At 47.3% G+C, this 15429-nt stretch overlaps 1 protein-coding gene across 1 annotated transcript in view; it reads right to left on the bottom strand.

Moving 5' to 3' along the window:
* Positions 1-1459: 1459 nt before the first annotated feature.
* The window catches only part of CUX1 (cut like homeobox 1), a 378915-nt gene continuing 364945 nt past the window's right edge, over positions 1460-15429 (bottom strand). The window contains exons 21-23 of the mRNA XM_061605178.1: positions 9041-9121; positions 6558-6622; positions 1460-3372 (exon numbers count right to left, since the gene is read on the bottom strand). Of these exons, the coding sequence (XP_061461162.1) occupies positions 3321-3372; positions 6558-6622; positions 9041-9121 (198 nt within the window). The 3' untranslated portion in view covers positions 1460-3320. The remainder of the gene's footprint in view (positions 3373-6557; positions 6623-9040; positions 9122-15429) is intronic.

Below are 15429 nucleotides of genomic sequence, written 5' to 3'. Positions count from 1 at the left end.
AAAATAATCACATTTCATCTGATATGGGCAGGGAGAAACCATTCCTCGCCCCTCTCCAAATAGCACAACTAGCTAGCTTTTAGCCTTGGGTGGCTTCTGCTCTAGTCTTCTCGGAATTGCCATCTTTCACTCTCACACTGTCTCACCCATCCCTAGGAAAACAAGGCCACACTGCAACATTTTCTCCAAATACTGGCCATCCCATGTAAAACTAAAAATGGTGGCCAGTATTTGGAGAAAATGTTGCACTGTGTGGCCCGTTTTTCTAGGGATGGGCTAGGTAACACATGTGCATTGTGATAAAGCCCCCCCCCCAGTTAATTCATAAGAACATAGGAAGAGCCCTACAGCTGGACCATGCCAGTGGCCCATCTAGTTCAGCATTCTGTATTCACAGTGGCCAGCCAGATGCCCCAATGAAAACCAGGACCTGAGCACAGGAGCACTCCCACTACCTGTGGTTTCCAACAGCTGGGATTCAGAAGCATACTATCTCCCACCGTGATGCTACGGGCCTGGTTTTGCTTAGCAATGCCCATGTGCCATGATACTCCATATGAATGCAGAAAGCTGTCTAGCACTGCGTCAGACCGTTGGTCCATATAACTCAGTATTGTCTACAGTACGCTGACTGGCACCGCCTGATAAGGATTTCAGACAGGGTTCTCCTACCTGGAGATGCCAGGGGTTGAACTTGGGACCTTCTGCATGCAAGGGGGGATTTCTGCATGCAGTTCTACCACTAAGACACAGCCCTCCCAGCAGCGTAGGTCTAAGATTGGCAACGGCTTGCTAAGGAAAAACAGGCTTTGTTGACGCCAACCATCTCGGAGCAGAGCCTCTTGTTGCAAAGTTATTTGGAAAGAGGAAATAGGACGCTGAAGCTAAGAGGAAGATAGATCCTGCCAAGTAAATGGGCACATTCTGCTCCTTCATCTGAACAGTTTCCATTCCTGTGGAGGTCGGCTGATGCCAATCTCGGGGGCTGCTTTGTGTCAGTCCAGCTGCAGGAACATGCAAAACCTTCCCAAGAGCAGATTTCCTGAATTGCATCATCAGCCTCGAGTTTGCGTCTGCAAGGCACACGGGAAGACAGACCGAACAAACAAATAAATAAGGAACCCCCTCCCTGAGGCTGACTCTGCTGGAAGAGTCTGTGTATTCTGTCTACTCCTGTGGTTTCCATAAGCATTGCTTATAGGTGGGGAGAGGGAAGGATGGTGAAAATAGGAAAGTGGAGGTGAGCGAGGAGAGGGTTGAGCATTCCTGTCACTTCTCTGTGCTGTATCCCATCCCTGGGAGAAAGCGTCCCTTGGGAGGTTTGTTCCGTTCAGCTTCACGTAAAGTGGGTTGGGCTCCTAGCTCCTGACCCAGTTCACCGGCTTACCAGTCTCCTCTAGACCTCCAACCCCAACAGCCGCAGGGCTCCAGCTGTTAATAATGTACACGGAAAGTCCAATTCATCTTTCAAGCATTTATTTCTACTGGAATGCATTTTCAGTCTGGGGGGAAAAGACCAACTTTACACACAGCAGCAGTGATTTAAATAATCATAGGAAGAGGCGAGAGAGTAATAATAATTCTGTTTCCCATCTGTATCACCCACCCTCAGAATGAAATCCTTAAATTAAATTACCACAAAATTACATTGTTGTCATTAAAGCTCCTAATTTTTGTGATTTTCAAACGCATATGACAACATTTGAATGAGGAGCACCTGTCAAAGAAGCTTTTAAAAGCCGCAATCCACCCCCTCCTCCTCCATTGCATTGCTAGATTAAACAACAGGACTGAACAATCTCTTAATTCAATTAAAAAAACAAAACAGGAAGGGAATTCTGCAACAGAAATTTCCTGCTCGCCACACAAAAGGAAGAATATTTACTGTAGCCATTTCAAAGCAGATAAGCCATATTTCCCTTATGTATATGTTTTCCAAGTTTGCTAAAGCCTTAAACTATTCTTAAATATCTCTGTTTTCTGTGATTTGGGCCCCTTTCTTGCAGTAAGATTGTACAAAGCTTTTTGCATGAAACCTGCTGATAGATACAATTCTAGCATTGGTTGTGGCTCCCCAGTTGTGGCGCACTTCAGGAATATATAAAACAAGCAAGTACAGGATCAGCAAACCATCTCTGTGTGGTTGGCTGCACACTCTTCCAAGCAGGATTCATGTTTTTGTCACATATGAAACATACCCATTACTGTTTGGGTTCCTTTTCTTGCAAAAGGGCCCCCATACTTAGAAATTCAACCAATGCAACTTTTTCTATCCCAGAGTTGTTGAATTTTTCTGTCAAAAAGCACAGGAGAAGCTTCTGACACAGAATAAGCTGGCAAGTATCTTGAAGCTGATTAAGACACACTGGCTCCATTCAGACATCATGTGCTTCCAGCCTTCAAACCCCTCCTTTCCTCATGTGCCCGGCTTAATATAGCATTTCCTGCTTTGTCAAAATCACACTTCACTGTAGTATAAGAACCAGGCACTATGGTTTGTGCAATCCCACAAACTAGGATGCAAACTAAGACTAGACTGGCTTGTAAGCCTGGTTTGGAGCCATCAGTTAAAGCACATTCTGCCAGTTTGGATGTCACAGCAAACTGTGGTTTGGAGAAACCAGAGAATGTTCTATTAAGCCAGGCGCGCATGCACACGCAACTTACTCCCAAATATTCCAAATAACAGTTTGAAGGATCAGAGAACATGACATCTGAATACAGCCACTGGATAGCTGCTTGCTTAAAGGGTTGTACAAAAATCCCTCTGTGACTTATCTGTCAGTTCTAAAACAGACTTAAATGTAAAACGCTTGGGAGCCTGGTTCAGATGTTCAAAACCACACCCATGAGCTATAGCCCAGCCAGATGAATGCACAAAGAGAACATTAACAGGTGCCTCTGACTACTCATAGATGGAACTGCAACTTCCAAGAAGTAATTCTCAGAACGGAGTGCCTGCAGCTGTTTCTATGGGCAGTCTATCACATCTATAATTTCTGTGTGAATTAATGTGTCCCCAAGAACAGGCAAGGCATATCCTATTGAGATGAGGAATGTCTGAAGCAGCCTTAAATTTGCTGGAATTTATGCTGGCTTTTGACAGATAGTTACCACTGGAGACAATCAAGAATTCAAGTGCATCAGCTCAAGTTAGCTTTGTGAAACTGTCATATACCTCAAGCCTGAGTTTATGAACCATGTTCTCCTGAGGGGAGAAGGAAGGAAAGAAAGAAGCAGCCTGAAAACAGAGCAGCACTGTGATTACACCCCTCTGGCATCGGGTCCAGTTGGGTGGGGGATAGCATCAGCCATGGCCCTCATTGCCACATGTCCCCATTCTCGTGAAACTTGTGCAAGTGGTCAGCATATCTGAAAAGAAAGCAGATTAAAACAACTGGATGAGCACATCTCAGTGTTACCTGTACTGCGCCACAAATATCCATGCTATATTCTGTACTATACTACTATAATATATTTGCCTAAGGATATAATCATGTCTTAGTTTGCTTTGCTGCCAACAGGTGGCGCTGTGAACTATAGCGTGATGAGACTTCTGAGACCTACTGGGTCAGAGAAGGAGGGAGATGGAGGCAGGCAGGTGTAAAGGGAAGAGGGGTTTGGCTTGGTGACCTGTAAAGGGAGGGGGGTGGCGAGGAGGGCTGGTGTGGGTGGGCAAGGTTGGTGAGCAAAGCTAGCAGGGGCACAGCCCCTAGTAGAGTGAGAAACAGCTAAGCTCCTGTCATGATGAGAGGCTTGCCATTGAAGATGCAACAAAAGGAGAGGGAAGACAAAGGTAAAGGAATAAGAGGCTTAAAAGCAGCGATAGGGAAGCTGTAGCCTTCCAGGGGCTGCTGGACTACAGCTTCCCGCATCCCAGACGGAATAGGGTAGGATTTGAAGGAAATGCGGTGGGGGGAAGAGGCACAACGGCATCACAGGTGTTCAGGGTGGAAATTCTAGGCCCCAGGGCCAGAAGAGAGAATGGTGGAGGTGTTGAAGACAGTAAAGGGTGGGCGGACAAGAGTTAGGAGGTAACAGGAAGGCTTGTCTTGTACCAAGTCAGACATTTGGTCTTCCTGGCTCAGTTTGCCTACAAGTGACTGGCGATGGCTGTATGGGCTTTAGGCAAGGATCTTGCCCACCCCTCCCTGGGAGATGCTGGGGATTGAAGCGGGGCCCTTTGGCATGCAATGTTTCTGCATGGTCTCACCTGCACTATACACTGAAAGCAGCGTCATGCCACTTTAAATAGTCACGGCTTCCCCCAAAGGGAACTGTAGTTTTTGAAGAGTGCTGCGAGCTGCGAGGACACTCCTATTCTCCTCCTCACAGAGCTACAATTTCCAAGGTGTTTAACCATCAGTCCCTTCTCCCAGGGAACTCTGGAAACTGTAGGAGGAGGGGATAGGGGTTTCCTCTCAGTTCTCAGCACCCTTCACAAATGACAGTTCTCGGGATCCTCTGGGGGAAGCCATGACTGTTTAAAGTGGCATGACGCTTGCTTTCAATGTCTAGCAGAGACGGGGCCTGTGTCCTACCATTGGGCTATGGCCTCTCCTCCCATCTGTAGGGATGGGTCTAAAAATAAGGGGCTGAGAAAGGAGGGGTTGGAGGGAGCTTTAAATCTGCTAGCTGCGGGATGCAGGTGGGAAGACACAGAAGAGATTTGAGGAGGGGTGTCCAAATGGTGGGAGAGGAGGAAGGTTTGGACAGCCGACCTTTGGAGAGAGGAGAAAAGGGCAGGGAAGTGAAGACTGGTGTGAGTCAAAGCTAGGCCGGAGGGGTTCTTTTTAGCCAAAGGGGTGACGAGTGAAGGGCAAGTACCGGGAATACTTGACAGAAAGCTCTGCAGCAACTTCTGCCTGTAAACCTCCCCACAAAGCAGGTGACTGAACTTGCCCCTGTAGATGGAAAGCTCTGCCTTTAATCTTCTGCAAACCTCTGGCCCCCCAGTTGTTGCTGGACTCCAACTCCCCTCATTCTTGACCATTTGGCCATGCAGGCTGGGGCTGATGGGAGTTAAGAGTCCAACAGCATCTGGGAGGGCCGCTGGTTACCTATCCCTGATCTAGTGGGCTGGTTCAGACATGGTAAGTTGGTAATATTACTTGATGGTTACAACACCAATCAGCGGCCAGCATGTGTGAATGAACCACCACTGACCGAGCAGCGACGAAAGGATTTTGCTATCAACCTCAGACCACCCCAAGCACAGTGCTCAGGTTTTTAGCAGGGTTGACGCTGGACATCAATAGCCTGAGTTCGAATGAGCTACTCAATTCAATCTGTATGATTTAAAACAAGCATTTTGAAGAGAAAAAGTGTACTTTGTTTCTTGATGGTGCACTGATGCGCCAGGGTGAGAGTCATCTTAGACAAAGCATTCTCTCCTGTGTGACAAGGGAAGGAGAGATGCCTCCCTCTAAGAGGGCACCTGTTCCCCACGCTAAGAAGTTGCTAAATTTAGATCATCATCATCAGCTGCCGCCGCTCCATTAAATGGTGGGGATCAAAAGGTTTTTTAAAGTAGGGATGGGCAAATACGTCAATTTTGGTTTCTCTCAGTTTCCCATATTTCCAATCTTAAGTTCAGTTCCCCACATTTCCAGATCAAAGAATTTGCGTAGAGTTTGTGAATAACTTTTTTCCTCATGAAAACTTCTTCAGCATTCTTGTCCAAATTCCTCCTAATATACACATTTCTGCATGTAATTTTGCCTAATGTACACACTTTTGCAATTTCTCCTAATATAATGCATGCTTGCATGTTATGTTCATTAATATATGCATTTATATGCACATTTTATCTTAGCGTATGCATTTTTGTGCTTGCATTACTTTGCTGGAGAACCACATTGCAAAATTTGGGGAAGTGTGAACTTTGAAGGATGGGTGTGTTTTGGCTCTCCTATTGTTTTGGAAAATGCAGATTATGTAAGTCCACCTTTAAATGCAAACAAATCGAATATTTCTCCCCCATCCGTAGAGTGATTCATCTGATCAACTCAAGTCCTATTCACCTGTTACTCGCATGTAGGCACTCACAGTGTGAAACAGAAGCAAGGCAGATAATGGACTGTCTTCACCCTGCTTGTAACCGGGGTTCCTTTGCAGATAACCAAACTCAATGTGGGGACATTGGAGGATAGGGTGGGGCGGGGAGTGTGGCCCCACACACCAGAAGTACCAAAGGCCATAGATTAGTGGTAGAGATTCTGCCTTGCATGCAGAGGGCCCTAGATTCAATCCCTGGTATCCGCCACAGGTCAGTGGCTTGACTTACCAGGTAGAGCCAAGAGAGGCTCCCTGCCTGAAACGTGGAGAGCCACTGTCAGTCAATGTAAACAATACTGAGCTGGATGGGCCAGTGGGTCTGGCTCAGTATAAGGCTGCTTCCTATGCAACGACGACTAACGGATGAACAGGGGCTTCGCTGACTCAGCTTTGCAGCCCTGATTTTTCACATTGCGGAACAGAAGACGGTCTGCAGAAGCTGTAGGGATATATACAAGGCAGACTCAAGGCCGATTGGGAAGGGCGCTTCTGGTACCTACTTCTTTGCACAGAAGGCAGCACAGTCTCTCCCCACGCTCTCGCTCCAAGCTGTTTTGTAGAGGACCTGAGAAAGCAAAGGCAGTCGTTTAACTGCTCCGCTGTAAACAGAAGTCCACCCAAGGCATTGGCCCTCTTCACTGATGAGCCATTGTGGCACCTTCCTCACGTAACTTGAGATTCAGACTTTGGACTCCACTCGAGGGGATGCCTGGAAGAGGTTTTGGGTTCCTTTAGAGAGCCAATGTGGTGTAGGAGGATCAGGGTTCAAATACAACCCCAGCCATGAAGTTAACTGGGCCGGTCGCTCTCTTGTACCCTAACCTACCTCACAGGATTGTTATGGGGGGACAGGACAGAAAGTTGGCCTTATCATGAAGTGTCCTGGTCAGCGGGGAGTGGAGCATACAGGAACAGGTGAACTCCTCCTGGAGGCAGAGTCAAACTTTTGAAAAAAAAGTGACAGATGGTGGCCAGCCAGAAGGGGAGAGAACCACCCTCTAACCGCCAGTCGTAACAAAGCTGACCCGGTGAGGCCAGCCACCAAAATATCATCAAGCCCCCAAAACACATGAACGGTGGATAGTCAAAGAACAGAAGAAGACAGTAGAGAAGGTTGTCATGGGAGGCCCTCCCTGCACTGTCTGGACTACCGCATGAACCCAAACCGCCTAGGGGCCTCGGAGAGGAGGCCTTTCCCACCCTTTGGCCTAGGCACCCCTGCCGGGTGGGACTTTGTGCTCCACTCACCGCTGACCAGAAGGACACTTCACGGTAATGCCAACTTTCCATTTTCGGTCAGCGGGGCAGTGCAACATACAGGAATGGAATTACTGGGAGAGATGCAGGCCTAGGTCACTACCCTTTGAAGAATCCTCCTGCCGAAAGCTGCGTTGGTGGAGGTGAGCTTATCCACCTTGTAGTGTCTAATGAAAGTGGAAGGATGTGCCCATTTGGCTGCCTTACAAATTTCCTCCAACAGGGCCTCCATGTGGAGTGCCGTCATGGCTGAATGAGCAGGAATGGCCATTTTGGCCCCTAAGTGGGATACTGGTCCATCATTGAAGTAGGAAAACTGTATAGCTTCCTAGACAACACATGAGGTTACTTTAATTTGGCTGGTTGTTCCCATTCCTCTTTGACAATGTCCTTGAAGAATTTAGGGAAAGGAATGTTGGTGAGATTTCCCTCTGTCCTGGGGAATATGTCTGAAGATCCTTGTTGCCCCTCCTCTACAACCTCTGTTTGGGGAGAGACCTCCGTGGGTAGCTCCAACTAAGATATGCCATGGACTTGGTGGCCAGGACAGGGTAGATATCAGGCAAATATAGCCTCTTGTGGGTAGAAGGAGGAAGTGGGGTGCCATCCCCTGACAACTCCCCTTCTTCCCTTTTTGAATTCTCTGCTGCTGATGACTGCAGATGGTCTGCCCCTAGGGGATCAGGGCTAAGGGAGGGGAATCTGGAGGGACCCAGGGTCCTGGAAGTGCATCTTTTGGTCTTCGCAGTGGACTTGCGAGAGCCCTTGCGTTTGTTCTTTCCCGGCTCTCTAAATGGGCTAGAAGAAATGGAGTGGGAGACCAAGCTGGAGGAAGACGAGGATGAGCGTGCCCTGCCCAGCTTGGTCCACTTCTTCTTGTGAGAATGGGCTAAACGTTTGGCCAAGAAAGCCCCTGCCTCTCTCATCATTGCTTTACTGAGCCATGCCATCACATGTGATGATGTCATGTCTCCTGAATGATGGGCATGATGTCTGACTTTCCTGGAGGACCTAGGGGCTGTCGCCTCATACTCCTGCTCACCCCCCTCCCTGCTGTTGGAGGGAACCTGCGACGGAGGCGTCCTCTCAAGCAGAGAAGGCTTTAAACCTGCTTCTGCTAGCTGTGGGATGCAGGTGGGAAGACACGGAAGAGATTTGAGGAGGGGCGTCCAAATGGTGGGAGAGGAGGAAGGTTTGGACAGCCGACCTTTGGAGAGGAGAAAAGGACAGGTGCTGAGAAGCTCTCTTCACTTTGTCCCCACCACTGCCTTTAAGGATCTCAGGGGAGCAGGTGGTCAGCTGAGCCAGACTGATGTTTGGAAGGGGGACTCAGGCATGGTTGGAGATGGAAATGAGGCAGCCAGACCTTAAATGCTCTGCTGAGAAGAGCAGAAAGGCCTGGTTATTTATACCAAGCCTGGCCCATCCAGAGCCTCAATACAGCCTCACAGGGGTCCAGCACCAGGTACTTTACAAGGTGAAGCATCAGCATCAGGCCTTTCCCCTTCTGAAATCCTCGAGTCCCCCTCCAGCAACAACAACAGTAACTACAGCATTCATCTCCAACCTGGTGCCCTCCAGATGTTTTGGACCATGGTTGTGCTGGGCAGGGCTGATGGAAGTTGTAGACCAAAACACGCAGAGGAAGCCAGGTTAGGGAAGGCTGAATTAGAGCTTCATTATTTCCCACGGCAGGAATATTAGACACAGAGAGACAGAGACTCACCAGGAAAACGAGGCAATGTAGGAAGAGAGTGTAGAAGAAGGCAATTGTGCGGGCAGTCTTGTTGGAAAGGATGACTCTCCCCTGCGGGTGCACCAAAAGAAGACAGTGAATCTTAGGCAGGGTTATGCAGACTCTTTCCATTAAAGACCCCCCCCCAATCTGCAGAATGAAAAACCAAATTTATGCCACCATGCATCATGTTAGGCTGCATAAACTCTTTTGGTTTTGCATAATACAGCCAGAGGGAGGAGATGTGAGGTTTGCAGGGCACTGAATTCATACTCCCAGGCTCTGGAAGGAATTACGTTCTTGTCCCCTTTCCGAGATTACTTTCTGTGAGCATTGTGTTCAAATGCACGAGGGTGAGACATTTCTTTCACAAATGAAAGCTAAAATGTCTCATGCTGTGAAATCCTTTGCCTGATGCTACTTTTTGTGACTTTCCCATCTTTCCATGGAATGGTCTCTCTCTCTGACATACACAGAGTCCTGGCTCTTAAGGTTCCATTCACACAACAACTCAGTCACTGTATTTGTTCAAAAAGGGCCAGCCTAGTTGAGCTGAAACCCCCTCAGGAAGCAAAGCGAACTAATCATCATCATCATCAATAGTTTATTGCATTACAGCCTTAGGCCATTGCAATGGCATGCAAGTAAGATAAAACCATAAAATACATAAAACACAGATTATTAAAAAATACACAGGATAACACGATATAAGGCCCCTAACTCTTTCCAAAGTTAACTCGAGATGGACTTAACATGTGCGGCTCTTAGTTTCCTAGCCGCGTAGGCAAAGTTGGCTACGGCCAAAGTGATGTATCTATCCGTGTCTCCCAAGAGGATACGCACCAGGTTCACGGGGGACCTTCCCCCATTTGAGTTTATGATTTGCGCTAAAAATTTCCTTCTTGGGTCGTCATATAATGGACAGAATAATAAATAATGCATTATGTCCTCAACCACCCCACAGCCTAAAATACAAAGCCGCTGTGAGTGGGGTATTTTCCTATATCTCCCTTCCAGGTAGGCTGACTACAGTGTTTGGAACCGAAGTTCCGTGAAGGCTTTCCGGAGTGGAGCTCGCATAATTGTCTCAAAATAGTGGGAAACAGCATGGTTAGGCTTAAGGTGTGGAAACCATGGGGAAAAAGGGGAGACGGCAATTGTGGCTCTGTCTTGATTCGCATCAAAATCAAAGACTCGATTCCGAAGTGCAGTAGGGGGGAGGGTTAAAAGGTCGTCCCAAGTGAGTTCGTATGTAGCCAATAAAGCTGGGCAGCGTTGGGCTAGTCTCTCTACGCTGGACTGATCCTGCCAACAGAGCCTGGCTATGGAAGTATCGTCCATTTGTAGAGTTTTACGCCAGAATCTCAAAGTGGCCAGGTCGACTTTGGCTGCCAAGGAAGGGAGGCCTAACTCGGCTCTCAGGTGGGCCGAGGGCACTCCAGGGGGGAGACCAGTTAGCTGCCTCATTAAGGAATTTTGGATTACCTCAAGCTTCGGCTTAACCGCCTGACCCCATAGCTCTGCACCATATAGGATCTTCGGAAGAACCTTGGCCTGGTAAATTTTCAACATGGGTTTGACCAACTGTCCCCCACAAGAGTAAAAGAATCTGCGGATTTGGGCGCAGGTTCTGGCACTCAGGAGTTTGGTTTCGTCGAGGTGCTTCTTCCAGGAGGTGTTATGGCTGAGGTGGAGGCCGAGGTATTTAAAAGAGTGGACTTGCTCTAGTCGCTGATCATTTATTAGCCATCTGGGGGTAGACCTCCTATTCTTCCCACATATCATAACTTTAGTTTTAGAGTAATTTATCACAAGGGAATGTTCCTTGCAATACTCAGCCAACCTCATTAATGATCTTTTCATGCCTATTTCTGTTATGGACAATAATACGAGGTCGTCAGCGTATAACAGGATAGAAATTTTCCTGGTACCAATGGCAGGAGCGAAGTAGGCTGGGGAAGATAGAGCAGGAACTAACCCATTCAGGTAAAAATTAAATAAGAAAGGGGCCAATATACAGCCCTGTTTTACTCCCCTGGCCACAGGAATCGGGTGTGACAGCGCTCCATTCAGTCCTAAACGTACTTGGAGGAAATTGTCCTGATGCAATGACCTAATAAGCCATAGAAGCCTCTTGTCCAAATTAGTTTGACCTAACTTGGTCCAAAGGAGGTTTCTGTCTATTGAGTCAAACGCCATTGAAAAATCCACAAAGGCCATATATAGGGAATTCGGTGGGGCCAATGCTGACTTGCTAATTAGGTGGTATAAAGTATAGACTTGGTCTATTGTGCTTCTTCCTGGCCTAAAACCTGCTTGTTCTTCCTGGATTACATTATTGCAGGTGTCCTATGACCTTAGTTTATTCAATAGGTAACGGGCGTATAATTTAGAAGATACATCAAGAAGGCTAATCGGCCTATAATTCCGAGGGTCGGTTGGATTGCCCTTTTTGTATATTGGGACTACGATACTAGTACGCCACCCTTTCGGGATGTTAGCAGTGGAATTAATTGCAGAGAAAAGGGTAGCTAAGATGGGAGTCCACCAAGAGGGATCTACTGTAAAAATCTCCGGGGGGAGCATGTCCTCCCCTGGGGCCTTGCCTGGGCGAAGAGTTGCAATTAACTCTTCGATCTCAAGGCAGGTGACCGGGGGCCAAATTGGGAGAGGATCGAGTGGTATATCATCAATGGGACTGTGATGAGAGGGAGCAAGGGAGTCAAAGATGGCATGAAAGTGTGTCACCCAGACATCCGGGAGGATAGGAGGAATGTTGACATAGGAGTTTTGATGTAGCCCCTCTTGAATTATTTTCCAAAAATCTACATCATTGTTCTGGAAAAGAGCGAGGGCAAGGGCACGCCAATTATCGGCGATGAAAGCTTGTTTCTTATCCCGGAGCATAGCTTTATATTGTTTTTTTGTTTGTATCAGGGACTCTACCGTCCCAGGTGAAGGGTCATGTCGTACTATTCTAATGTGGGCGTGGATTTCTTTTTTCTTTGTTCTGCATTCGGCATCATACCATGATCTTGGTTTGGCTTGCTTTTTTTTTTGGCCGTAGGTGGTTACATGAGTTTTTAAATCTCCTGCAATCTGACCATATATTTCATGTATGTTCAGTGCGCTAGCCACTGCTGACTGGCGCAAATCTAACATTGGGTGGGACCGCAGGTGTTGGATTACATTAGATCCTATAGAAATAGACCATTTAAGGCGGGTAGAACCAAAGAGACAGCCCACCTGGGGATTTGGAGGCGCATGCGTGAGGGAGTGATTGTTAAAGAGAGGTAGCTAATTAGAGAACTAATCAAGGCTTTGACTCTCCACCCCACCAACACCCAAATCTCCTTGACATTTTTCACAAGATTTACAATAGCCACAAAAATACTCAATGGTATGTGTCGAGGAGAAGCATGGCTGTTTCCCCACCCTCAGCCAAACAGTTGAAAGGGCTTGTATTAGTGGTCCCAATGTCAGTGGGGCAGTGAATCCGCTCCGGGTTTTAGTCCAAACTTTCATGGAGCTGTTCAAGGTTTGGAAAAACATTCCGAAACACAATTACAATTAAAAACACTCTAAAATACAGTTAAAAATATTGTAAAACACAGTTAAAATATTCTAAAATATTTCAGCTCGAGGAAGTGGACAAGGTGCTTGGAATGGTTCGGGCGACCACGTCTGTTCTGGATCCTTGCCCATCTTGGCTAGTGAAAGCTGGCAGGGCTGGAACCACCGGTTGGGCCAAGGAGGTGGTTAATGCCTCCTTGAGGGAGGGAGTGGTCCCTGGTAGCCTCAAAGAGGCAGTAGTGAGACCTCTTTTAAAGAAACCCTCCTTGGACCCAGATAATTTAAACAACTATAGACCGGTGGCGAATGTCCCTTTTTTGGGCAAGGTTTTGGAGCGGGTGGTTGCCAGCCAACTCCAGGCGCTCTTGGATGAAACCGATTATCTAGATCCGTTTCAATCTGGTTTCAGGCCCGGTTTTGGCACCGAAACAGCCTTGGTCGCCCTGTATGATGACCTGTGTCGGGAGAGGGACAGGGGGAGTGTGACTCTGTTGATTCTCCTTGATCTCTCAGCGGCGTTTGATACCATCGACCATGGTATCCTTCTGAGGAGACTCGCGGAGTTGGGTGTCGGGGGCACTGCTTGGCAGTGGTTCCGCTCCTACTTCGCGGATCGTCACCAGAAGGTAGTGCTTGGGGAACATCACTCGACACCATGGACTCTCCATTGCGGAGTCCCTCAGGGGTCGGTTTTGTCCCCCATGCTTTTCAACATCTACATGCAGCCGCTGGGTGCAGTCATCAGGAGTTTTGGAGTGCGTTGCCATCAGTATGCTGATGACACGCAGCTCTATTTCTCCTTTTCATCTTCTTCAGGTGAGTCTGTTGATGTGCTGAACCGTTGCCTGACCGCGATAATGGACTGGATGAGAGCTAATAAACTGAGACTCAATCCAGACAAGACCGAGACATTGTTGGTGAATGCCTTCCCTGCTCAGATGGTGGATGTTAACCCTGTTCTGGATGGGGTTACACTCCCCCTGAAGGAACAGGTTCGTAGTTTGGGGGTTCTTCTCAACTCTTCCCTGTCTCTCGAGGCCCAAGTGGCCTCGGTGGCATGGAATGCGTTTTACCATCTTCGTCTGGTAGCCCAACTACGCCCCTATCTGGACAGGGACGACCTCGCCTCCGTTGTTCACGCTCTGGTAACTTCAAGATTGGATTACTGTAATGCGCTCTACGTAGGGCTGCCCTTGAAGACAATTCGGAAGCTTCAGCTGGTGCAGAACGCAGCTGCCAGACTACTGACGAGGACCAGTCGGTCTTCGCATATAACACCTGTCTTGGCGCGTCTGCACTGGCTTCCTATTTGCTTCCGGGCGAGATTCAAGGTGCTGGTTCTTACCTATAAAGCCTTACACGGCGTGGGACCTCAATACCTTGTGGAACGCCTCTCTCGATATGAACCTACCCGTTCACTTCGTTCAGAATCTAAGGCCCTCCTCCGGGTACCAACCCATTGGGAAGCCCGGAGGGTGGTTACTAGATCTAGGGCCTTTTCTGTGGTGGCCCCTGAGTTGTGGAACAGCCTCCCCGAAGAGGTACGCCTGGCGCCTACACTTCTATCTTTCCGGCGCCAGGTAAAGACCTTTTTATGCTCCCAGGCATTTTAATTTTCTTAACCATTTTAAGCTTTTAATCCGTGTTTTTTAATTTTTGTCGTATTGTGTTTTTGTAGTGTTTTTGTTGTTGTTTGTTTGTATATGTTTTTGTGATTTTTTACTATGATATATTGTATTTTATCTTGTTTGTTCACCGCGCTGAGAGCTATTCTGCTAAGGGCGGTCTATAAGTTGAAATAATAATAATAATAATAATATAAAACAGCTTAAAAATACCCTTTCATTTTCAGGCTGTCAGGAACAGTACCCTTCAGCCTGTGTAAACAGGAATGTTTTCACATTCCTCCTGAAAGTTAATAGTGATGGAGACAGACACACCTCACTGAGAGGGGCATTCCACAAATGGGGAGCCATCACTGGAGAAGGCCCTGTCACGGGTCAGTGCCAACCGGGCAGAGGGAGTTAAGCAGAGTTCCTCAGCAAGTTCCTATAGGACAACCTGTGGATGCAACTCATTTGGCCCTCATTTATCTAGATATTTCCCAGGGATTCTGGGACAAACTACACATTACCTGCACGTTTGTATCGTTGTAACAACTGACTATATTTCTAGTATATCAGGAAGTGTTAAATGCTTAGCTCTGATTTTTCTTTATGTAGTGAAGGTATTTTATGCTTATGGTTCTTGAGAGGGGTTTTCTCTCTTTATATAAAAGGTAAATCAATGTATCTATACAAGTTCCCTCCCTTTTCTTTTTAAACACACATATATTGTACTTTTAAAAATACCTTTTTATGCTTTTATGTATTCTTTTGGTATATGTGCTAGAAATGTATGTTTATTCATAGAATCATAGAATAGTAGAGTTGGAAGGGGCCCATAAGGCCATCTAGTCCAACCCCCTGCTCAATGCAGGGATCCAAATCAAAGCATTCCCGTAGATGGCTGTCCAGCTGCCTCTTGAATGCCTCCAATGTCGGAGAGCCCACTACCTCTCTAGGTCATTGGCTCCATTGTCGTATGGCTCTAACAGTTAGGAAGTTTTTCCTGATGTTCAGCTGAAATCTGGTTCCCTGCAGCTTGAGCCCATTATTCCATGTCCTGCACTCTGGGATGATTGAGAAAAGATCCCGGCCCTCCTCTGTGTGACAACCTTTCATGTACTTGAAGAGTGCTATCATATCTTGATTAACAAAACAAAATATATATAGAAAGGTTCCCCACCCATGTTGTCAGGGGGGAAA

Source organism: Rhineura floridana, chromosome 21, assembly GCF_030035675.1.
Source record: "Rhineura floridana isolate rRhiFlo1 chromosome 21, rRhiFlo1.hap2, whole genome shotgun sequence".
In the NCBI taxonomy this organism is placed as follows: Eukaryota; Metazoa; Chordata; class Lepidosauria; order Squamata; family Rhineuridae; genus Rhineura; species Rhineura floridana.
Note: the sequence above shows the minus strand (reverse complement) of the source record. Positions and strands in the feature narration are given on the sequence as shown.